Consider the following 25,074-nt stretch of genomic DNA (forward strand, 5'->3'; position numbering starts at 1 on the left):
AGACTTAACATTTGAAATTATGATAGGTTTATCAGGATGCAACACCATTTATCTTGAAGAACATCTGTGTATACAATGAAACATTATTCCAGTTTAAAAAAGAAGGTAATTCTGTCAGTTTCCATAACATGCATGGGCTTGGAGAATATTATGCTAAGTAAAATAATCAAGGCACAGAATGATAAACATAACACTGAATGGTCTCATTTATCTAGTCAAATACTCTACAGCAACATTTAGGTCAATAATGGACAAGGGATCATAAAATAAACAGAAGCCTCTAAAGTAATAATGGAGTTGAAATTTTTGTCATCTAATGACACCTTAGTCACTGAAATGTCACAATGCAATGCATTATTCACATTTATGATGATGCTGTCTAAACAAAAGTACTGTACTGAAAGTCATATAAAAGTATAGCACAAACATTGCTATAGTTTATGCTAATCGGTCATGGAAATAATTCATTATTATTGCCCACTATAACTTTTACTATGATTTTATAGTGAACTCCTATTTATATGTAAAAAGAAATTGGTTGTAAAATAGGAAGTCAGGTTCATGCTGGCAACATCGTCATAAATGTTGATTTATAAGAGGCCACATCGTGACTGACCTACACTACTCAGTACACTCAATGATGTCTGCCATGTCATACTGGCTTAATAACACAATGTCTCAGGACATGTACAGATAGGAATCACTATATGCAGCATGGAAAGAAGTTCAACTTACATGAGCAAAGGATGGAACAGTAGTGTCTAAGGCTGGAAAGTCAACAAAAGGATATGAAAGTTCAGTTATGCAGAGAAAGTTCAAGAGGCCTATCACACAGGATGCTGACTACTGTTAATAACTCTGGTCACCATGTACTGAAATTTGCTAACTTAGGTGTTTCCACCATTAATACACATACAGAAATGGTGGATTCTAATGGAAGGAGTTCAGTCATAGGAAGAGTGCTATCTAGAAGAGACAGATGTAGTCCTCTGACAGAACTGATTATTTCTGGCTAACGCCAGTTACAAAGAGTTAAGTCTTGTCCCTGAATCTTGCTGGCTTCCTGCCTCACCATGTGAGTTCTTCTGTACAGGAATCTGCCACAGTGGTGCCATCAATGGTGAGGCCCACAACAGAGTCAGAACTGATGGAGCTGCAAAATCTTGAATTTCCAGTCTCCAAAACTGTGAGCTAAATTAACCTCCTTGTATTTTGTAAAGTATTCAGTTACAGCTAATTTATTATAACAACAGAAAACAGATTAATACATTGTCTTTGGAGAAATCTAACCAAAATTCTAATTGGTCAGTCAATAGAACAACTTAAAATCCACAGTCACAGAATAGCAAACAGGTATTTTCTTTCAGGTAAGCTGCTGCAGGGAGTACTTGTTGATAAAGGGACCTCTATAATAATTCAGTGTTATTTTAGGGTACAGCATGCTGAAAAGACTTAGCTTCAAACCAGCATTGTAAAAGACCCCTACCCTTTGGTGCCCACAAGTATGACTGTGAGATGATCCACCCACACTCCATAAATAATGAAATTTGGTTTTCTAAAGCTCTTTATTCTTTTATTCAACAGTATTTATACCACACTTTACACCAGGCACTACCTACAGGGAAGGCATATCAATGATAAACAACTCAAGAGCCCTTGGTTATGTTCAGGAAAGTAAGTGAAATGCGACGAGAGCCCACCATTTCATCATTTCCAATGCAGATTCACAGACACTAAATCAGTCAGAGCAAGTGTTCCAAGAGGCTGTGTTTGGAGTTTGTCTTCTGAGACTGTGATCATCAATTACAGCAGGCAGCTGCTGCTGTCCCACCCTCTCAGCATACAATCTAGTGTACAGCAAATCGAAGAAGCTCAAAAATAGTGTGAAACATTTGTCATTCAAATTTGGTATCAGGAAGACATACAAGTACAGTATCAGATATATTTACTCCTTGACATCAGCATGATCATTGTCACCATTCTTATCCTCAGGCACTGTTCTTCCACTGTACATACATAGTTTATCTTCCAAAGTTCCACACAAAAAAAGAAAACAGAATTAAATCTCTGCATGTCTACCTTATCACCCTTTTTAGTATCAGAAGTGGCAAGAATTACTCTGATTCATAATTAAAGCTAACAGCTAAAGAGACTAAAAAGATCATTAGAGGAGCAGATGTGAAGTCTAATGGTTAAGATGCTTACCTCCCACGGTACAGTTCCTGGGTTCAATTCCCAATGCTAGCTCCTGACTCCAACTTCTAGCCAATGTAGAATTGATGTGATGGCTTAACTAATTGGTTTCCTGCCACCCATGTGGGAGATGTGGGTTGAGCTCCAGCTTCCGGCTTCCCTTCAGGTTCAGATCCAAGTGTTGTAAACATTTGAGAAGTGAGCCAATGAACACCATAAGTTGGAGAGTTTGCTTTATCTCCCTATCTCTCTCCAGTGAAATAAACTTTTGAAAAGGCTATAGGGAGGCAAAGGCAAATCCCAATTAAAAGCCTTTGCCTCTACTTTTGGTTTATCTCTAAATAGTAATTATCAGATTCAGCAGACATTTGAGGATTTAGTGATGAGGAAACTAGTTACAAGAGGCCAGGCAGCATGCTGAGAGTAACCAACCACTCAGAGGCAAGTCCCAGACATGGCAGGAGGAATAGTTCCTTTAGCGTCTGCAGGCACAGAGAGAGGTCTTTGGTCAAGTAACCAAGCTGAGTGAACAATGATTTTAAAAAAAAGTAGATAAAGGTTCAACATCACTTGATGAAAAAGCTGAGGGATGCATTTTAATGGTTAATATGATAAGCAAGCTAAATAGTTCTCAAGAGTAGGTTTCTTGATAGTCTGCTGCCGCTCAAATCTTATACTCAGGTACACTGCAAGCATCATGACATCTATAGCTACTTTGTACCTGACGGATAGTAATTAAGGAGCAAAAATATTTGAACAGAAAGTATCACCTTGTGATTTATGTGATTAATATAGTCATTCTAATTTCTTCTTAAAACTTACAGACTACATGTGGAAGCTGAACCTGTAAACAGAGTAAGCATGTATCTAAATAGATCAGAATCCACTGGACGGTGAACATCTCCAAAGGTCTTAGGTCAAGAGACCAAAAGTCATATTTTTAACTGTACCAGGTGACTGCGGAAAGAAGGTGATGTCATTAAGTTCCAAGCACAAAACTATGAGCTCTTTAAGTAAAGTAGCACTCATGGGTAAGAGAAAATAGAATATAAAACCCTTGTTCAAACTTTTTAAATGGCTCTCAGTTTTCCTTGACCTGACCTGATGTTTCAGTAGTTTTTCATAAACACCTGTTTTTATGCATGAATTTCTATTTCCAAGCCCTCAGCAGGTATCTAGTCACTAAACCACATTAGACTATTATACAAACAGACCATTTTTAGTTTCTGGGCTCTGTAACAGTACCTACAAATGTCCTTTTGAAATTTTTTTTTCAAGAGGAATGAGGTACAGCAAGGTGGTAGTAGAAGCTGTGTGTCTTGAGGTGTCCCAATAGAACTCGTGGGCACTTTCCCTACTTCCACTAAAGGGACAAAGAGTAAGAGGATCAGGCAGGGGAGGATGTTCTGGGCAAGCAGAGGGACATACCAGTTGCGTCTCTGGTGCGTTCCCTCCGTGAGCTCTTCTGCCAAGGGCTCTTTACCCCTGGAAAATCTAACTTCAACATCAAGGAAGGTAACATGCCTAACAGCAACCAGTTTCCTCATCTGACAAATAAAATGATCCAGATGATTTTAAGGCATTGTTCAGCTCTGGGTCTAAGAAACAAGAATAATACTCTGAATAGAAAATGTATGCACCTGAAAAAAATTCTGCATACACACACACACACACACACACACTTCACAAGCAAATTAAAAGACAACTGACAGACTAGGGAAAATCTGCAACAAAGGTTCATGTTCCTAAGCTATGGAACACTTGAGAAAAGTGGCTACAATACAGAATTAACTCTATAGAAGGATGCACAATCACACCCTAAGACCACAATTTTCATCTCTATTATTTGCAAAAACATCAAAACAGTATTTCCTGTATATAAGGCTGTAGAGAAATAGGTACTCTCACAAACTGCCAGAGGAATGCAAAATTACATAATACCTGTGGAGGAAAATTTAACAGTATCTTATAAAACAGCTTACCTAGTTAGCTTTTAACCCAAATTCCAACACTAAGAATTTCTCCCCAAGATATTAATGCAGAAATAAATATACACAAGTTTTTCATTGGAAAGGGATTTGTATTAGCAAAAGATAGGAAACAAAATAAATGACCATAAATTGAACAGCTGAAAATCCATGGTATAGTTGCAGAACTAAATACTATAAGGCTGTGAAAATGAATGAAGACCATTTTTATGTTATGAAATTAGCTTTAAGATAAATTATTGCATAAAACGGCAAAATAAAGCACTTGCCTTTGGTCTAAGAAATTAGGAGAGGATATGAAAGAATTCATGTGTTTGTGTATGGATATGTCTCTGTGCTCATATTTATATATAGAGAGAATAAGAGTTCATATAGAATGAAGGTAAAACATGGTACACAGGTCAGTAAAGAAGCTACTACTTCTCTGAATATTCCTTATTTTGTTACTGTAACTTGGGAAATATGTAATATGTGCTGGAATGGCTTGTACTGGCTCTTGGTAAATATTGAAGTATTTTGTGAGTCAGTTGCTTTATCTTAATAGCCTGAAATTGATCATGTTTGTTGCATTTGCATCATATAATAAACCATTGAATAGACCTTGCCTAACCCTAAACTGAATATTAAAATCATACCATCCTATCAGAAGAAATGCAAATATTTTAAGAAAATGTAAAGCAAAAAAATTAAATTTTAAAAGAGAATTTCTAAACACTAAGGGAAAACAAAGAAAAAACTTTAATAGTGAATTGAATGGGTAACAGTTATGACAATGAAATGATTCCTTTTAAATGACTTTAAAAGTATGGTAATTTGACTACACAGCTCTTGTAGAATAACAAAATAGTACAAATATAAGTCTCTAATATTGTGGTATGACTGTTGATGTTTTCATCCTTAGAAACTGTATTATGGAATAAAGTGAATGTAGTCATGAGTTTTGTAATTTTCAGCAATAAAGTAAGGAGCTGCAGATATAAGCCTGAAGCTAAAAGTGAATACTTTAGTCCTAAATGACAACTGCATGCATCATTATAAAGTAATGATGCCTTTTATTTTAAATAACTATTAAACAAATGTAGTTCTTAGCTCTGTCCGTTGAAAAAGTCCAGAAATAATAATCAATTCAGCAGCAAGGGACTTCTCTACAACATCAAAATTCATACTTCCAGATTATAGTGTCACTTCTACTAGTATTTATCACAATCCAAAACAAAAAAACAACCAAAACTTAGGAAATGAGTCCTACAGACACAGGGCCAGGAAACATGCAAATACTAGAAGGAAAGAGAGAAAACTTGTAGAATCATATCATGAAGACTTTGGAGCCAATCTGGAAAGGCTCTCATTAACCCAGCATATAGAAAGAATCTGAGCCAGAATAAGAACAAAATATAAGTAAATCAATGGGTTCACACACACACACACACACACACACACACCCTAGGCCATTTGTGAATGAACAGCCAGTGAACCAGCAGTTAACTATTAGATGTGCAAACAATACTATTCATATTTGCCATTTAAAAAATAACTCAAGTTACCACTCAGTTTGAAGAGCATGGCTAAGTGGAATGGGTTTCCTTCCTAAAGCCACAAGCGAGTCACTTCAAATACTACAAGTAAACACAGAATAAAAATAGTTCTGAACTCACAACTGGGTGGGGTGCGGCTAGCAAATACTCTGATTCTACAATCTGGTTTGGACAAGACAGTGCTTCTTATGTGACTAACAAAACAAACAATAGTCAGATTCCTTGTGATGAAGTAAGTATCCCATTTGCAAAAACGGTCACAAGTCCACACCTTATCCAATAAAGATACCACATTTTCTGAAGCTAAAGGGAAATACAGAATGACAGATACCCACACATGTTGATATACCACCCCCTCAAAAGGCATCCAAATACCTGTATCTTTTTTTTTTTTTTTTATGTGTGTTCTGTATTAAGGAATCAAGGGAGTGAAGTCCACCCTTCTGACCCAGGGAAACAGAAGAATACTTAAATAGACAAGCATAATCTAATTTTTAAGTTGGGATGAGCTTAAATGAAACCTTTTACTGTACTGATTAGAAAACATGAAAAGAGAAATCAACGTGAAAAGCTATGAAGATAGTTGGCATTGACACAGATGTACAGTGTTCAGTATAAAATGCTGAGAATCAATCATCTAAATGTTCATATGGACGATATCAGGTCCCAGGTTCAACTGTAAATAGGACACATGTGTAACGTATACACAGATACTAAAATGTATATTTCTAGTAATTCCTTTCAAGACAAATTCTTCAGGCTAGCAATTATTAGTATCTCTCCTACTTTTTTTTTGAGACTGATTTATTTTTATTGAAAAAGGCAGATTTACAGAGGAGAAACTGAGAGAAATATCTTCCATCTGCTGGTTCACTCTTCAAAAAATAGCTGCAATAATCAGAGACGAGCCGATAAGAGCCAGGAGCCAGGAGCCAGGAGCTTTTTTCAGGTTTCCCATGTGGGGCAGGATCCCAAGGTCTCTACTGCTTTCTCAGGCCAGATGGGAAGTGCGACAACAGGACACGAACTGGCACCCATAAGGGATCCCGGCTCATGCAAAGTGAGGATTTAGCCACTAAGGTATCGCACCAGGCCCTTTCTTCTACTTTTCACGAAAGGCTGCTGTTTTCTCTCATTTAACTTTTATTCTCTTATGTAAATGTAACAGCACACAAATTATAATTATAATGGCCATTTATAATTTCAAAATGATGAAGCAACAATCAAAATGTGAATTTTATAATTTTCTTGTTAGTCTGAACTAAAAGCCATATTATGCACATATATGAGTATTATAGAGATATATGTCAATATAGTGTTTTTTAAATATAGCAATCAGTGGAAGGTTTAAAAGTGAGAGTTGAGGCCACATCCAAGCTCTGCTATTCCACTTTTTTTTCTGCTTAAAAATTGATGAAGGACTATATTACTGTAATAATATAGGGAAAATCAGTGGTGGTGGGTTAAAGGAATTTGGAAAGAGTGTAAGGGAAATCCCAGAAACCATGAAACTATATCATAAAGAAATAAAATAAAAACTACATATAAATGTTAAAAAAGGAATAAAAAGAATCTTACATAAAACAAATTCTTATTGGAAAGTAAAATTTACAGAGAAGGAGAGACAGAGAGAAAGCTCTTCTGTCTGCTGATTCACTCCACAAGTGGCCGCAAAGGCTAGAGCCGAGCAGATCTAAAGCCAGGAGCCAGGAACTTCCTCTAGGTCTCCCATATGGGTGCGGGGTCCCAAGATTTTGAGCCTTGTTCCACTGCTTTCCCAGTCTGCAGCACGGAGCTGGATGGGAAGTGGATCAGCCAGGACACGAACTGGCACCCATACGGGACCCTAGTGTATGCAAGGTAAGGATTTTAGCTACTAAGCCTTTACAGTGGGTCCAGGTACTCCACTTTAAATCAAGCTTTCTGCTAGTGTCCCTGCAGCTAAAGGGAACTACAGAGTGACAAACAGCCATACATACTGACATATCTCCAAAAGAAATCATCCAACCACCTGTATGGACACATAAGGATCTAAGCACTAGTGTCCCTGCCATCTTCCAGGTGTGACCTGACCGAGACGTGGCTCATGCAGCCATGCAGGCAGTGAACCAGTAGACGGAAGATTTTTTTAAAATTTCATTTTATGACACAGTTTCATAGGCTCTGGGATTTCCCCAACCCTTCTGCCGGAGTCCAGCTCCAGCTGAATTCGGAACTCAAGAAGGGTGCATGGATGAGGCGTAAAGAAAAGAGACGGACCACTACAATTCCATGATCATCGTGGACAATGCGAGAAAGCTGTTCGCTTTATTTATACAAAACCAGTCAAACTCTGGCTCAGACTTTTTATGTCATGGTCAAGTGGGTGTTTCTAAGGATAACTCTGCTATTTGTTTCACTTTAAAGCAGGATGTTATCCATCCTGACCCTGTGGTCAGGAAGTTCTCAATAGATGGTGCATATCAATCACTAACACATTCCTACTATAATCCTCATTCTGTAACTTAGCCTTGAATCAGTTAAGGGAGGAAAGGCATCACAGAAGAAGGACCTAAAGATCAAAGAAAGAGGGAAAGAATAGATTCCCACTACACCTGGGGACTTAGCACCCTTGATTAGCATATGGTCAATGGGGGCAGCAATAAAAGGCCCTTTTGCTAAACCGGTATCAGCAACTTCAACTGCCAAGCTCACATTGGTAGTAAACATTAACTCCGCAGAGGCAGACAATGCTTAAATAGATTACAGAAATCTCAGTGGGGTTGTCCGGTGTCCATGCAAAGGGAGGCAGAGCTGCATTCAGGTGGTCATAGAGATGTCCGCTGGGCCCTGCCAAACAGCGGGAAGTTCCTTGCGGCCCTGCCTGCATTGGAACAATACTCTTCACACCTTCCTGTCTTCCACACTCATCACACGGACCCCAGCACCCTTCCCCAAACCCTCCCTCCATAAAGAATTCCTCCATATTGTTACAGTAGTACAGTTCATAACCAGTCACGGTTCCTTCATTGCGGCCATGGACCATGCAGAGTCCAGCATCTTATTGTCCAGATAAATTCAACAGTTTCATTGGGCAACCACCCCTAGTCTGAAAGTAGAGCTGGCAGAATACTATTCTCTCCAATGAAAAGCCACTACACAACTTCAACAATTTACAACATCATGAAGTTAATTGACATGGTATTTAGTGACCAATGTTAGAAAATGCAGGTTCTTAACCACATCCTATAACTACTTCATTGACATCTCAATTTTAGTTAATACACAACAGGCTGCTGTACACCTTAAAATAGTTATAGGGTATTATTCAGCTGTCTCGTGTCTATTTTCATTTTTATATTTAGCAGCTTATTGTATTCAAGCATGATTTCTACTGAACTACGGGAATTTTAGGATAGTACAAACAGGTTTATACCTCAAAGAAGCCATATGTTAACAATTGAGGTGCAGAACAGTTTTAGCAGGGGTGTGCAGAGAAATCTTCAATGTCTTAGTGATGGGTAATTAATCTTTGTGTCCTGCCTAGTAAGGTTTATGGGAGTCCAAGCGGATGGAAGATTTCTTTCTTTGTCTCTTCCTCTTTCTCTGTTGTGCTTTCAAACATTTTTATTTTTTATAATAAAAAACTGTAAAATGAAGGGAGCAAAAGAAACACTGAGATGAGTTATCTACATTTCTACAAGGTACTATACAAGGTTTTGTCTAATATACAAAGAAAGTTGGATGAGGGTAGAAGAAACAGACTTATTTCATATACTGGCTAAATGGTATTCCTATTGGTGGTCAATCCTGAATCTACATTACTTAAATCTTAAACAGGGACCTGGTGCGGTAGCCTAGTGGCTAAAGTCCTTGCCTTGCACGCTCCAGGATCCTATGTGGGCATCGGTTCTAATCCTGGCTGCTTTACTTCCTATCCAGCTCCCTGCTTGTGGCCTGTGAAAACAGTAAAGACTTGTCCAAAGCCTTGGATCCCTGCACCCACGGGGGAGACCCGGAGGAGGCTTTGGATCGACTCAACTCCAACCACTGTGGCCGCTTGGGTGTGAGCCAGTGGGCAGAAAATCTTTCTCTATTCTTCTCTGTTTATCTGATTTTCCGATAAAAATAAATGAATCTTTAAAAAAAAATCCCAGAACACACACACACACATAATCTATCTATTCCTTTGTACAGAATTCTTCTCACCTTGGTCACTAGTACAGTCAGTTTGATTTAGATCCAACATGATAAAAGTAAGTATAAGATTTGCACTATCAATTTCCTTTTTCATTAATTTTTAGGATCTAAAACTCATTTTTAAGCATCTCCTAACATTGTTAAAAATCATGCATTGACTACTGAAATTGACAATAACATCAACTTCCTACCACCTTTGGGGACAATGCCCCCATCTGGGATGAGTCAAAATCCCTGAAGGAATTTGTAGGTCATTCATTCATAGCTTTTTTTTTTTAAGATTTATTTTTATTACAAAGTCAGATATATAGAGAGGAGGAGAGACAGAGAGGAAGATCTTCCGTCCGATGATTCATTCCCCAAGTGAGCCGCAATGGCCGGTGATGCGCCAATCCGAAGCCAGGAACCAGGAACCTCTTCCAGGTCTCCCACACGGGTGCAGGGTCCCAAAGCTTTGGGCCATCCTTGACTGCTTCCCAGGCCACAAGCAGGGAGCTGGATGGGAAGTGGAGCTGCCGGGATTAGAACCGGCGCCCATATGGGATCCCAGGGCGTTCAAGGTGAGGACTTTAGCTGCTAGGCCATGCCATCGGGCCCTCATTCGTATCTTTAAAAAGTTAAACCCACAGACTTGCAAACTTCTTTTAAAATCTTAACCAAGCAACTTTATAGAAACAGACACTAGTTTAGCAGTTAAGGATTTGTGCAAACTTTACTGAAACTCTAAAGAAAAATCCAAATTAAAGAAAACCCAATGTCATTTACTGAACATAGTACCATATTGTGAATAAAAAAAAATCTAAATCCTTTAGATTAACAGTGCTTACTATACTATCCAATTCACAGATATCTCACCTCTGAAAATTCTGATGTACTTACATGGAAAAATGTGATATTCAATATGCTATAATTTTAAATGTATTTAATTAACTTCTGAGGGTTCATTCTAAAATCTTAAAATGCAAAACATATACCTATATTTTTACTACTTACTTTCTCTAAAGTAAAAAAAAAGTTAAGAATTAGAGCAAGCATATTTTATAGAAATTCAGGAACAGGAACAGACACATTGGTGGATTATGAGCAATTCCAAAGAACTGAGACGATAGTTTAAGTTCACACCTCTCTCCAAAAAGAATTCTTATTCCATTTTTACATACTACCAATTATTTTCAACCAAATAACCCAAGAATGTGCTTTTCAAAAATAAAAAGTAGGTATTATTGTTCCATTGTGAACCACCACCAGAGTAATAATTTCTAAAATAAAATTACAAAACGATGCTGCAAGGTTAAAGTTATTAATACATATTTAAGACAAAGAGTTTACTTTTCAATATGAAAACAAGGAAAAGGCCCAACCTGATCCTGTATGCTTGCCCAGTAGAACTTTCCACCATAATTAGTGCTTACCACCTCCAAGGGGAGGAGCTTAAACTCAGAGTAACCTCGTGCAGTAAGGGAAAACAGTATAAATACCAGAGGGCCGTTCTGGAGAGGGTACCGTCTGCACTGCTCACCTAGGCAGAGGAGGACTAGGAGCTCTGAAGACACCGTCTCCCAGGACCCAGGTAAGTTAATGGGCCAAGGCTTACTGGTGGACTTCCATTTCAGTTTGCTTGAAAACAAGCTTCAAAGAGTTAACTATTTGGTGCTTTTTCTTACAATTTAAGTTCAGAAATTTATACCAAAACGCACTCAAAAAGTTTTGTTTCTATGAACCTGTTTTAGAGAGTCCTAATAAAATCATATGGCATAAACATACTCTAATCTGCATTTCACTATATTTTGAAACTACTATACATGCCAGGCTATGTCAAGGATTCTGAGTTATTTCAGCTTAACATCTAAAAATAGTTTCTTTTTTTTAAAAAATAACCTTTTACTTCATTACTTGTATATGGATTCCCCAGGCAACCAAAACATATATTCATATAACTAAAAAATTCTTTCATTAACTTATCAAATATATTCAAAATAGATCTATTATGACTAAGTATTATAAGAAGTAATTATATAAAGAATACATCTGAACATCACTAGCAAAATAAATGTTAGTAACACATTTCTGTGAAATTATTCTTTTCTATTTTTTTTCAGCATCCTTCTGAGAAAATGCTACCACAAGTAGCCCTTTTGCTGCTAACATCTCTGAACTTGGTTCATGGAGTGTTCTATGCCGAGCGATACCAAACCCCTACAGGCATAAAAGGCCCACAACCCAACACCAAGACACAGTTCTTCATTCCCTATGCCATCAAGAGTAAAGGTAAGCTGAATGGCACAAGACACTCTGTTCACTAGCTTTAGCTCTGGTGTGAAATTGCTTTTAAATCTTGTCTCAGCCCAAATTATTACAACTAATCATTTGTGCAAAAGTAGGTCTATTCAAAACATTACTAATATTTCATTATGTATGAAGTAAAGAATAAGAAGAACATTTGGCTGTGGAGATCTTGTTTAACCTTCAGCCTTAGATTTGCACAAATAACTACATATAACCCAGAAACATTAACCCAATGGAAAGTAAGTTAAATATTTTTAATTTAAATAATTTCTAGTCATACAAAGAGAGTAGTGTTTTAATATATCTAACATTTAAACATTTAGTTCAAAAATTCGTTCAACTAGTCCACAAACACAAAACTGAAATATCAAATAAAACCTGATGCTCCACTCTGCACTAATTAAATTGATCAAATGAAGCTGAAACTCCCATAATTCTGTAAACGTTTCTGCACACTATAGTGCTTAAATGCAGACTTAAGTGCTGGCTGTGACCTGGGTAAGTTATTTAGCCTGTTTGTGCCGTTTGTAAAACAAGGAGCAGCTAACTTACAAGGCTGTTGTGAAAGTTCCATGAGTTAATTATCTGTGTTTTAAGTGCTGCTGTTATTGTTGCTGATGCGACTCTATCTATTGCTTCCAGTACTACTTCTGCTGCTGCCACTCCATCTGTCTAGCCCTTGACGAGCTGGAATTGTCTTCTTAATGTGTTCCTCATCTGAATAATGAGATAACACATGTAAACTACTGAGAGATTTTCAGCAAGGATAATTATTAGTTTTCATATTCATTAATTCCATTTAATAGCATCTGGTACAAGCTGCCTCTAAACTTCCAACTCAATAATTGCAGGTTTTAATTTCCCTTTCCATAATATTTTTCCCTTTGGCTACACATTTTATCCTGTAAGTAAAACTGAGGCTAGTCATAAACCTTAAATAATATATTTTTGAAAGTAATCATTACAAGGAAATGTATGACTTTCTTATTGAGAATATGATACTTAAAATATTTCATGAAAGGAAGCGTAATATTTAAAAAATAAAAGCAGAGGTACACAATGGGTATTCCTGAATGACTCAAAATATAAATAACAGAAAGATAAAAGCTAGAAATGAAACAACAGAACACAAGAAAAACTGCCTAAGTCAACAAATGCAATAACAAATAACAATGGATTCACTACTCTCTCTGATCATAAACTCAGACTTACTCTGTCTTATCAAGATTATAACAGTTTAGAAATTAAAAAATAAACAGCACTTAAAACTAAAAATGTTTCTATCATTGCACCTTAATGTTCTCGGTCCCCTGGTTATTTCTTCAGGTAGAGCAAAATAAAGTAACTTGCTAATCAAGAAAAGTTTAGAAGCTGTAATTTAACTACAAAATGACTCTCTTTGATAACATAAATGCCTCCATTGACTGGAAGTATGCATCACACACTAAAATGAACTCAAGAGTCCACAGTTCATACAAGTAAATTTAAGTTGGGAACAGGAATTCAGAGTTCTTATGATATTCCTAGGCATATCTGTTCAACACAGGCCACAATGCAGAGGGTCCCTCAGGTGATGGCAAGACGTAGGTGGCATATTCTGACACAAGCCAGCCACTATTTTAATTTGTAAGCAATTAGGAAACTTAAAAAAAGGCAATTTTGAATGTATTTTTTTCACATGGCAAATTACAAACAGGGACTGTCCCCCATGGATTTAACAGAGGTCAAATTCTTCCTTGCCGTGCAAGATTGAGGACACATTAGGAAAACATTCCAAATGACAAAGACCACCTTGTGTCACTGAAGTTTTAGACTCAACTGGTGCCCAATACAGTCATTTTTAAAATAAGACTTGCTTTTCCTGTTCAATATCAAGTAAAACAGATTTCCTATCAGGCTAACACAATTCCTTTTACTATGAATCTGATTTTTATAATTAGATTCTGAAGCAAATTTCGACTTAACATAGGCTACATTTTAACAAACCATGTTAATTTCTAAACCATTAAGCAATCTCCATATTTATTTATTGATTCTATTTGCCATATACTATGCACACTGCAGTTAACCAATGAGATGTTAGTTTTCTGTCAATCTTTGTCCTGATGTCATTTTCTGAAAAACTCATGGGAGAAATTCTATAACAGGGAACTTCAATATAACTCATTAATACGAAATATAAAGACACTTAAATATAAAACAGTTATTTTCCTAGTTCAGAATATCTATTTTAACAATTTTCTCTGAATTTTATATACCCCTAATTTTTTTCAGTTCTGTTGGCCAACAACTTACTTGTCAGACAATTAACGTAAGATTTTTTTTGAATTCACCAGTGTGTCAACAATAAAGGAAGTTAACTCATAATTCATCAAAAAGCAATTTACAACTCATTTAAATACATTTAATAATTTTTCTTTAGTTTTTGACTTGGTGCTTTTAAACCCTTAAAGGCTTACAATGTAAGTGTATATTTTAAGTCATCTTTTTAATCTACAAAAGTCAGAGATAAAAATCATTCTCAGAGTTTTGGCAAAGATATTCAGTTAGTGTGACAGCTAGTAAATCTGTATTACTATGGGTCATTTCCTAAAGTACAACGATCTAAATAGTATAAATACGTATTCCATATTTCAGCAAATTGTGATGTTTCTTAGAAATTTTGTGATTCTGCAATTGTGATGTTTCTTAGAAATTGTGCGAGATGTGAAAAATCATGTGTAGTTATGGGATCATCTTTGCTAGCCTTTCAACAATGTCCTGAGACATAAACAACATCATCTGAAGAGGCTAATGATGATTGCTGCAAAGACAGGGTAATACTTACATCAGGGTATATCCTGACGCCTTAAACGCCTGCCTTGGATGCCTCTTGGCAGGTGCTGACTTGTTTTACAAAGACAGAGTTTGTGTTTCCCACACTGTGCCCCAATGGCACACAGCATTTTGTGGTCAATGAATGAATTCTGAGTTTAAGCTTAGTATTTCACGGGCACCAGTTAAGTCAAATGAAGTCATGACTCTATGAAAGCAGTTAAGTCAAATGAAGTCATGACTCTATGAAAGCAAACAATACTTGTCAACTGTCACAGGTAGGTCAGCCATTCCATCTAATCCAATTTTTAAAGACTAATTTTGTTTTTATTGGAAAGTCAGATTTACAGAGAAGAGGGACAGAAACGAAGATTTCCTCCCCAAGTGGTCTCAATAGCCAGAGCTGAACTGATCCAAAGCCAGGAGCCAGGAGCCAGGAACTTCCTCCAGGTCTCCCATGTGGGTGCAGAGTCCCAAGGTTTGGGATCATCCTCTCCTACTTTCCCAGGCCACAAGGGGGAGCTGGATGGGAAACAAAGCATCAGGGATATAGGTGCATGCAAAGCAGAGGATTTAGCCACTAGGCTATTGCACTAGACCCCATTCCATCTAATTCTTTCATTCTGTGCTTCAATTTTAGCTCAACTGGGGAAAATTAGGGGGAAAAATCTCCCCAGATCTACAGCATGTGCAAGGGGTGATGGAAAGCAGAATTAACTCCACTTTGTGTTTACCTTTTATAAGACATCTTCTGTAGGGAAAACTGCTACAGTTTCTAAAAAACTTTCTCATTTATTCTGCATTTATCATTTCCTTTTCTGTCAAATGCCTTTTCCTTCCCCCTCACCTTTCTTGCTCTTCTTTTTTAAGATCTACTTATTTATTTTAAACTTATAAACTTTTTAAATTATTATTTTATAACACAGCTCCATAGGTTCTGGGATTTCCCCCTTACCTTTCTTGGTGGATAATTCTCCCCAACAAATGTGATACACTTACCTCACTACTTTTATTCTCACGTCATTCTTTCATCCACTGGTGTGATTACATAGAATGAATGACATCACAGTGTCCTACCTTAACTGATTTTGAGAAACAACAATCATCAATGTTACTAATTGTTCTCTCTGGGTGGTGCGCTGGGCATCTTTCAGGTATACCAGTGAGAGGAGAGCAAGGAGTTCCTGGACCACCAGGTCCTGCTGGGCCTCGAGGACATCCAGGTCCTTCCGGACCACCAGGAAAACCAGGCCATGGAAGTCCTGGACTGCAAGGAGAGCCAGGGCTGCCAGGACCACCAGGACTATCGGCCACCGGGAAGCCAGGTTTGCCAGGACTCCCGGGAAAACAAGGGGAGAGAGGACCACAAGGACTGAAAGGAGATGTCGGCCCAACCGGTTTGCCAGGACCCCGGGGTCCACCAGGGCCACCTGGAACCCCAGGCCCTGCGGGAATTTCTGTGTCAGGAAAACCTGGACAACAGGGACTGACAGGGGCCCCAGGCCCCAGGGGCTTTCCTGGAGAAAAAGGTGCACCAGGAATCCCTGGTATGAACGGACAGAAAGGGGAGACAGGATATGGTGCTCCTGGCCGCCCAGGGGAAAGGGGTCTTCCAGGCCCTCAGGGTCCCATGGGACCACCCGGCACTCCTGGAGTCGGTAAAAGAGGTGAAAATGGGTTGCCGGGACAGCCAGGTATCAAAGGCGATAGGGGTTTTCCAGGAGAGAGGGGACTGAGTGGCCCACCAGGTCCTCAGGGGCCTCCTGGGGAGCGAGGACCTGAAGGCTTTGGGAAGCCAGGAGCTGTTGGAGCTCCAGGGGAGCCAGGAATTCCAGGAGCTAAAGGCCATCCTGGTGCTCCAGGAACAGCTGGACCTCCCGGGACTCCAGGGGTTGGGAAACCAGGCTTGCCAGGCTTGAAGGGGCAGAGGGGACCTATTGGTCTTCCAGGAGCTCCAGGGGCTAAAGGGGAACAAGGGCCAGCAGGTCATCCTGGAGAGCCAGGTCTGATGGGACCTCCTGGAAATATGGGACCACAAGGACCAAAAGGTATCCCAGGCAGCCATGGTCTCCCAGGCCCTAAAGGTGAGACAGGGCCAGTTGGGCCTGCAGGCAACCCTGGGCCTAGAGGAGCTAGGGGTCCCCCTGGGTTAGATGGTAAACCAGGGTACCCAGGAGAACCAGGCCTCAGTGGTCCTAAAGGTAACCCAGGGTTACCAGGTCCCAAAGGAGACCCTGGAGTTGGAGGCTCTCCCGGTCTTCCAGGCCCTATGGGCCCAGCAGGAGCCAAAGGAATGCCTGGACACAATGGCGAGGCTGGACCGAGAGGTGCCCCTGGAATACCAGGTACCAGAGGCCCTATTGGACCACCAGGTATCCCAGGGATCCCTGGACGCAAAGGAGATCCAGGAAACCCAGGTCCTCCTGGCCCAGCTGGCATAGCAACAAAAGGCCTGAATGGACCCACTGGGCCGCCAGGGCCTCCTGGCCCCAAAGGCCACGCAGGGGAGCCTGGCCTTCCTGGACCACCAGGGCCCCCTGGCCCACCAGGCCAGGTAGTCATGCCCGACGACTTCACAAAGGCAGGTCAAAGGCCCAGTCTTTCTGGGATACCTCTTGTTAGTGCCAACCAGGGAGTAACAGGAATGCCTATGTCTGCTTTTACTGTTATCCTCTCCAAAGCTTACCCAGCAGTAGGGGCTCCCATTCCATTTGATAAGATTTTGTATAATAAGCAACAGCATTATGACCCAAGAACTGGAATCTTTACCTGCAGGGTACCAGGAACATACTATTTCGCTTATCATGTGCATGTGAAAGGGACTCATGTTTGGGTGGGCCTGTATAAGAATGGCACCCCTGTAATGTACACCTACGATGAGTATGCCAAAGGCTACCTGGATCAGGCTTCAGGGAGTGCCATCTTGGAGCTCACAGAAAATGACCAGGTATGGCTGCAGCTGCCCAACGCTGAGTCCAATGGCCTGTACTCTTCTGAGTATGTCCATTCCTCCTTCTCAGGATTCCTCATGGCTCCCATGTGAGTAGGTTCCCACTGAGTTAACCTAAATCTGCTTGAACAGGCATTCCCCAATTCCAACCCACTCCATCCCACCCCACAAAATGTATATGGAAGTAGAGTGAAAAACCAATGTGACTCATTTTCATTTTCCAGTGTATAGCACTGAGCTTTCAGACCAACAAATTTTCCCTTGAAAAAGTAAGCAGCCAGCATAAACAACATGTGGAAAGCCTCTTTAATTTCTCCAGCCAGGGACCCAAAGTCCTTCACAATTTTCTGTGAGCTCTTTCAATTTGTGATCATTTCATCCCCAAAATTCTAAGTTCAAAAATGAAACCCTTACACACACATACAAAGAGGTCTCCAAAATAAATTAAATTTCATTTTAAAAGCTCAGTATTTCCTTCTAAAATGAGCCTGTTTTCTAAGAATCTAAGAAGTTATGAGAGACATTCAGGAGGTATCACACAACTTTATACAGTGCAAATACTTGAATATTTGAAGTTACAAGACACTGTGCGTTCCATGATATATCTGACGGTGCAGCACTTCAAAGCTCCTGTGGCCCCTTTCATTACGATCTAGTCAAACACACAGATGTGAACATACTTTTTGAAGCTCTCAAGAAAGTCAAATAGTGTGCTAAAATTCATCTGACATGTTAAGGTGCTTTTGTCATGAAAATTTTCACATGTTTCTGTGATTGCAGGGAAGCCTTCTGTATTCCCTGCATGACTTGGAAGCAGGTGTCTGCCCTAGACCTATTTATTTAACACAGTGTGATTAATTTGATTACTGAAAATTTCTAACTGAATCTTACGTAATATGATTTGCGGGTTGATCCAACATTAATGTGTGTACCTATGCCTCTTATTCCAGTGAAATTACAATTAGCAGGAAAGGTTTCAAAACCTGACTAGAAATTGGAAGACATTATTTATTTATGCTCTGTACTGTATTTTTGTATTGCTGCTTAAAACTTTTAACTTGTGCCTTACTTACTAAAGCACAAAATATTTAACCTATTCCTTATTTACAACGCAATAAAATAACATCAACAGATTTTTATGTTGTGTTCATTGAAAAAGACATTTTGCAATTCTCAACCCTTGTTTTAGGGCTTTGCATTTTATAGTTAAAGAGTAAAACAAGAAAGGTGGGTGGCTTTCACATCTGTCAGGGATATGACTCTGTTAAGGGATGGGCATTCCCACACCCCCAGCACTCAGCGGGGACTGTGAAAAGGCACCCACAAAGCCACATGCTGCTTCTGACCACGGTCAAGGGCTGGAGAGTGGGCACAGAAAAAAGAAAAGATCACCCAAAGCAGTGATTTTGCTTTGAGAAGGGAAAGAAGCAGGTGATAAAAATGTGCAACTTAAGCAAATATTCTGCAGTTTCTATTTATTGCCTTGGTATGTTTGTAGTCAAAATATTTATAGTTATTTTGAAGGACTGATTCACTTTTTAAAGGAAAGCAAGCTATTTTTAATGTCAATCAAAAGAACATTTTTCCAAGGTGAAAAATACTGTTTTTGAGCATGCATTCACACACTGCTAGTGTCAAACCAGTCTGGTTCAAGTCTCTAGGGTAGCACACCACAAAAGCATCCGCTTATGATTCTTTAGAACTCTAAACAATGGAGTAACCTAAACAAGGGAGTGTCACTGGAAGGGTAAAAGACCAGGCTCAAGGCCTGCCTCATGAGAATGGAATCTCTACCAGCATGCAACAGGCCCACCTGACTTTTAACTACACTAACGGTCACAGGACAGCAACCGCAGGCTGCAGCTTCAAATCTGGGGCAACCACAGAAAGACCCTCTGGGCAGGCACGTAGCACAGAGTTCAGGAGCACAGCTGGGAAAACTGGCAATTATGCCAACAAAACAGACATGTATTAACATGACCTCTTAAAATGTAAGCAGAATCAACTTCACAGCAATAATTTAAGATCGAATTAAGTTCTAATGAAAAAGCATAGCACAACAGGCAACTTATAATTCAACAGAGACACACAGTGTTTAACAAACGTTCATTAAGAAGCTTGTCTTCATGCTACTCACCCTTAAAGGCTGACATTTTAAAATTGTGTTGTATACCAGCAACTATATCCTTCCAAAAATCAGGTGTTTTTTGATCACTGTTGTTCTAAAAAAAACAAAGAAATCAAATATTACAGAAACTGCTGACAATCACAACAAAATATAGCACTAGCTGAAGAGAGGGATTTATCATGTAGAAAACAATACATTAATGAAGTTTTCATTCTACAAAATGTAATTTTAGGAAATCTTCCATGAAAAGCACTGCTCCACATGCACATATATATCAAAAAATCCGTAACACTACGCACTAATATGGTTCATACAGCTCAAATGAAGCACACATTTCTATTTCTTTATGAAGCTTCAAAATCATTTTTATTCAGATGCTCTTTTCATCAAAAAGCAAATGGGCATTACATTAAAAAAAAATCTTATAATGCTTGGAAGCATTAACCAGGAGCCTTTTATCTAAATACACAAACTTTAGAATACTTAGAGACAGAATCAATTTGCTTGCTGTAACTACTACATGAAATTAACCTCATCTCAAACCTAATAACAATTCAACAGAAATTTCTACAAACATCTGACTGTACTTCTGACTAAAAATTAAGCTACTAGTACATGCAATAATGACTTTAAAGACAACACAGGCAAAAGAAAAGCGATTCTGGCACGTAACCCCATGGACACGCATAAACCTTAAGCTTCACATGTAAACTGGCTCCGGCAGACACAATAACCATGCTCAAACGATGAATTAAAAAGTTCACTTTGTCTGGCTTTATGCTATTCAGAGCACTTAAAGGTACATGAAATTTTCTTAATTTTCTTTAGTTTTCAAAATCTGTTAATAAAACCAAGTACATACTTTTTTCCAGATTAACTTCTAAATATTGTTTTAATGTTCCAAAAATATTTTGACAGAATTTACTAAGTTTTTCTTTCTCAGCCACTACTGAAACCACAAAGAAGAAACAAAATGAGAGCTCAACTCAGTGAAGTTCTCAGAGTTGCAACTAAAAGCATATCACAGTTCTTTTGTCTTTAATGAGTTTCCACTCACCTTTGTTAAAGAGTCCACCACTCTGGCACACAGCAGAGCTCCTGGCAGGTCAAAGTAGTTATCATAAAAATAATACTTCCCTAAAAGAAAAATTTAAGAATTGGGAACAAATCAATACTTTATGCATGCAAAAGAAAAATTTGGCTGAAGAGATTTTATTTTAATTATTGGAAGAAGTCTCAATTTAAAATGGCACCATTACAGGCTATCAGTAGCATTTAAGGAAGCTTTTACCTCTAAAAGTGCCACATGAAAGTTATAATACAGTATCTGTAAGTCAAGCATTTCACTCAAAACTATTTGAGTTGTCTTTTTAAAATGCATAAACTAAGAATAGACTGTTATGGTTTGGATATTACAGGCACTTGTCAAAGATCGCTGTGTTAAGGGTTTGGTTCCCAACATCTCTGGATGAATGCTAATGGACATGACCTATTCCTAGCATCTAGTAGGACTCTGCACTGGGATAACTGGGGCAGGGGAGGTCTTGGGTTACGGTGGGCGAGGCCTCAAAGGCAGTTGGTTCTCAGAGAGGGCTGGCTATAAAGCTGGGCTGGCCCACCGGTCTCTCAGCTCCTGGTTTTCCATGTGATCCTTTCTTTACCTGAGTTCCACCACCCACTGTCCTCACCAGATATCAGAATAATGGGTCTGCCCAAACCCGAACTACAAACTTTTAAAACTTAACCTTCTTCCTTGCTAAATCAATCCTCAATATAGAATATCCCTCAAATATAAAATGAAATTGAGAAACCATAGTCTATGTTATCAGCAGCCATGAATTTTAACCTAACACTAGCACATCATGATATGCTCCACACAACACAACATTTACAGTTCTGTACTGGCTGATACACCTGGAATATCACATCTGTTTTGATATTAAGGTAAGTGTCAGTACAGTGTGGCAGTAACCAAGGAGATCATGGGGTAAAAACCATGCAATGTGATGACATGATTCTCTAAGAAACACTGGGGAGTGCATTCCAGAATCTCAAGGACGAGGAAGACTGGATTCATCCCACACGGTCTACCAGGGCACTGTGGGAACAGAAGTCATTTCATTATTCTCAAGTATGTACTGAGTTTTCCCTCCCTTATCTCACATCTATGGTACTAACAGACGAAATTAAGCCCAGAAGCTGAGGTACTGACAAGTCTGGTTGGGATCTAATCAAGTAAGTTAGGGTTTTAATGAGGACGTACTGGTTCCTCATATTGGGGCAAAAGATAGATGCCATTCGACTGCCAACTATGCACTGAATGTCTACTGTGTGGACACAAGAGGGTTTGTCAGCCTTGAGCTGTTAACTGAGCCAGGCCACGGTCAAGGCCTCTCACAAACTCAGATTGAAGCACAGGAAAGCATCACTCATTACTTCCTCACAGAACAGACAGCATGGTGTGAATGAAGTAACTGCTGAACTCTGCTCAATAAACCCAGCCTCTGAATCAGGCTCACATCCTGTAATCACCATGCTCTGCGCGCGCGCGCGCACACACACACACACACTGTTCCCAGACCACATCCTGCGGTCACCATGCTCTACACGCACACACACACACACACACACCCCCCAGAGGACTCATGGCTAAGATTGTCTCCTTTGTGTTGACAACCAAAGGCACCTGAATGAGGGAAAGAGAGCAATTTATGTTAGCAAACATTCTCATTTCTGCGGCTGGCTATTTGTCCCACGGCTGCTGGCATGGCCGACTGGCTGCTTCTTGAAGGGGCCTGGAGGTGCAAGCTTGCAGGAGGCCTGCGGGAGGTGGATAGTGTTGGTGGGGGTGTGTGGGACCTGAGGGCTTGCACCCAAGCAGGTGGAGCTGAGCCTGGGGATTTCCCCATAAGCTTGATCCCGGGGAGGGGCAGGAGGTGGCACAGCATTCTGGTAGACAGGGCTTGGGGAATTGTGAATGAACTTGGATCTTGAGTAGGTGGAGGGGTAGGGTCCCAGGTCAGCAATGTGAGCCAGGATCTTGGTTCCTTAGTGGGTGGGAAGAGCTCTATGCCAATACACCACACCACTAGAAGACTGGGCTTGGGAAGATCAGGCTGTGAAACCCATGCCCTCCCAGGCACAGGGACTGTGGATTGCTCAGTGATATGGGGACATGTGGGAAGGAGGACTGCTGAAGGAGTATGCTGCAAGTGAGGAATGACTTCTGGGGGATTCCCACCAACAAGGCCACTGTTCTTGCAGGTAATCAAGGGAGCAGAGACTGAGTGGTTTGAAGGAGGGATGCTGGAGGACCTTTCTGGGTCAGATAATGCATCCACCAACATGGGAGATATGAGCTGGGCTAGTTAGCATTGACCACCGCTGAGCACCACCCACTGTTACACATTAAGCTAGAGCTGGAGGTCTACCTGGGGGCTGGGTCACCAGCCAGTGAGTGTCAGAACAGGGGATGGGTATGCTAGGCTGGGCTATGAGATTAACCAGCATGCAAGAGAACCAGGTCTGGGGGCCGATTCTGTAGGCAACATGTGGGTTCGCCCCTGTGGAACTGCAAATATCTATTGGTTTGCTCAAAAGCTGGGGGAAATGACAGCTGAGCTACACTTGACCATGGAACCACCCGACAGTCATGGGTACTGGTGTTGGAAACAGGCTGTGTTGGTCCAGGCTGCAGCATTTGTAGGGGCAACCAAGAATAGGGTGCGGGACAGGCCAAGACAGAGAGGGCAGACTATGCCAGGTAAGGGGATAGCGCCATTACAAGCGAGATCTGGGTCCAGGAGTTGGGGGAACTACTGGGAGAACTTGGGGATCTCCCCTGCTGGGACATAGCATGTGATTCAGGCCTTGGTGTTGGTCAGGCTGAGCAACGCAGTTCCACTCCTCAGCAAGCAGGGTTGGGGACTGTGGGGAGTAGGGGGCTCCCCTGCTGGGCTCACGGTGATAAGTGGCTCACGCTGATAAGTGGGAGAACTGGGATTGGGTGCAAACTAGGCTACGAAGGACTATAGCACCCTTTGGCGTGCATGTGAGCTGAGTAAGTGGGAGAGCCAGGCTGGGTTACGGCACTGTATCCACTGGTGTATGCATAAGCCAAGGTACAGGCCCATTAGGCCTTTTTACAGTATTAGCTGGCAAGTGCCAGGAATGGGGCAAGTCCTGTCAAACTAGACTGCAGAACCACCTGGAAAGTACAATATCTGGAGCTGGAAGTGCACCTATTATGGAAACTATGGGCACCTTTCATGGGCTGCAGCTTCCATTGGTGAGCATGAAAACCAGGGCTGGGGGTAAACCTTCCTAGACAGGTGCTAGCACCCATCGGCATAAGTGTGGGCTGGAGAGTGGGGTAAGTTGGGATGAGCTAGACTGCGGCGCCCACTGCTGTGTACAAAAGCTTAATGGGATGTGGGACAGTCTGCTGCACATACTGGCATGTGCAAGAACCAGAGTAGGGGGCAGGCCTGGTGGGGTTTATTGAGGGTCACTCCCACTGGGCTGTAGTTCCCGCAGGTGCATGTGAGGCCCAAGTGTGTGGTGGGTAGAGCTGGGTTGGGATGCAGCATCCATTGGGTTATATGTGAGATAGGGCTGGAGAAAGAACTGACCCAGCAACTACAACTACTAGTGTGTGTGTAGGCTGATGATGGATTGAGCCAAACTCCACACCAGCTAGCATACACTGGAGTCACGTCTGGGGTCACCACAGATGAAGTGTCTTTGGGGACCCCCTCCAACGGAACCACTGGACTGATTAACTCCAGCCATGGGGATAACTGCAGGATCTGTGGTCTGTCTGTGGAGTACATGTGTCAGAGCTGGGCCTCCTCAGTTGCTAAGACAGCACAGTGGACAGCATGCCCACATGCATATATAGGAGACAATGGCAGTCCACTGGTGCCTGCAGAGGACATCTAGTACCACTGCAGAGGATGGAGGGCAGAACAAACCGGACAACTCTCCCAGCCAAGTCTGACA

At 40.5% G+C, this 25,074-nt stretch overlaps 2 protein-coding genes across 2 annotated transcripts in view; one reads left to right on the top strand and one right to left on the bottom strand.

Annotated features, from left to right (window-relative positions):
* NT5DC1 (5'-nucleotidase domain containing 1) overlaps positions 1-25,074 on the bottom strand; it is a 112,030-nt gene that overhangs the window by 74,967 nt on the left and 11,989 nt on the right. Inside the window, exons 5-6 of the mRNA XM_058656439.1 lie at positions 21,131-21,210; positions 20,083-20,167 (exon numbers count right to left, since the gene is read on the bottom strand). Of these exons, the coding sequence (XP_058512422.1) occupies positions 20,083-20,167; positions 21,131-21,210 (165 nt within the window). The remainder of the gene's footprint in view (positions 1-20,082; positions 20,168-21,130; positions 21,211-25,074) is intronic.
* COL10A1 (collagen type X alpha 1 chain) lies at positions 12,010-18,220 on the top strand. The gene is made up of 2 exons (XM_004580307.2): positions 12,010-12,163; positions 16,150-18,220. Exons 1-2 carry the CDS (start codon positions 12,010-12,012, stop codon positions 18,036-18,038), a joined length of 2,043 nt encoding a protein of 680 aa, XP_004580364.2. The 3' UTR covers positions 18,039-18,220.

This window comes from Ochotona princeps, chromosome 1 (assembly GCF_030435755.1).
Source record: "Ochotona princeps isolate mOchPri1 chromosome 1, mOchPri1.hap1, whole genome shotgun sequence".
In the NCBI taxonomy this organism is placed as follows: Eukaryota; Metazoa; Chordata; class Mammalia; order Lagomorpha; family Ochotonidae; genus Ochotona; species Ochotona princeps.

Excerpts from the sequence above, each read along its gene's own strand:
- COL10A1 (XM_004580307.2), top strand. The coding sequence starts at position 12,010 with ATGCTACCACAAGTAGCCCTTTTGCTGCTAACATCTCTGAACTTGGTT. Across the intron at positions 12,164-16,149 it reads CTATGCCATCAAGAGTAAAG|GTATACCAGTGAGAGGAGAG; the intron begins GTAAGCTGAATG and ends GGCATCTTTCAG.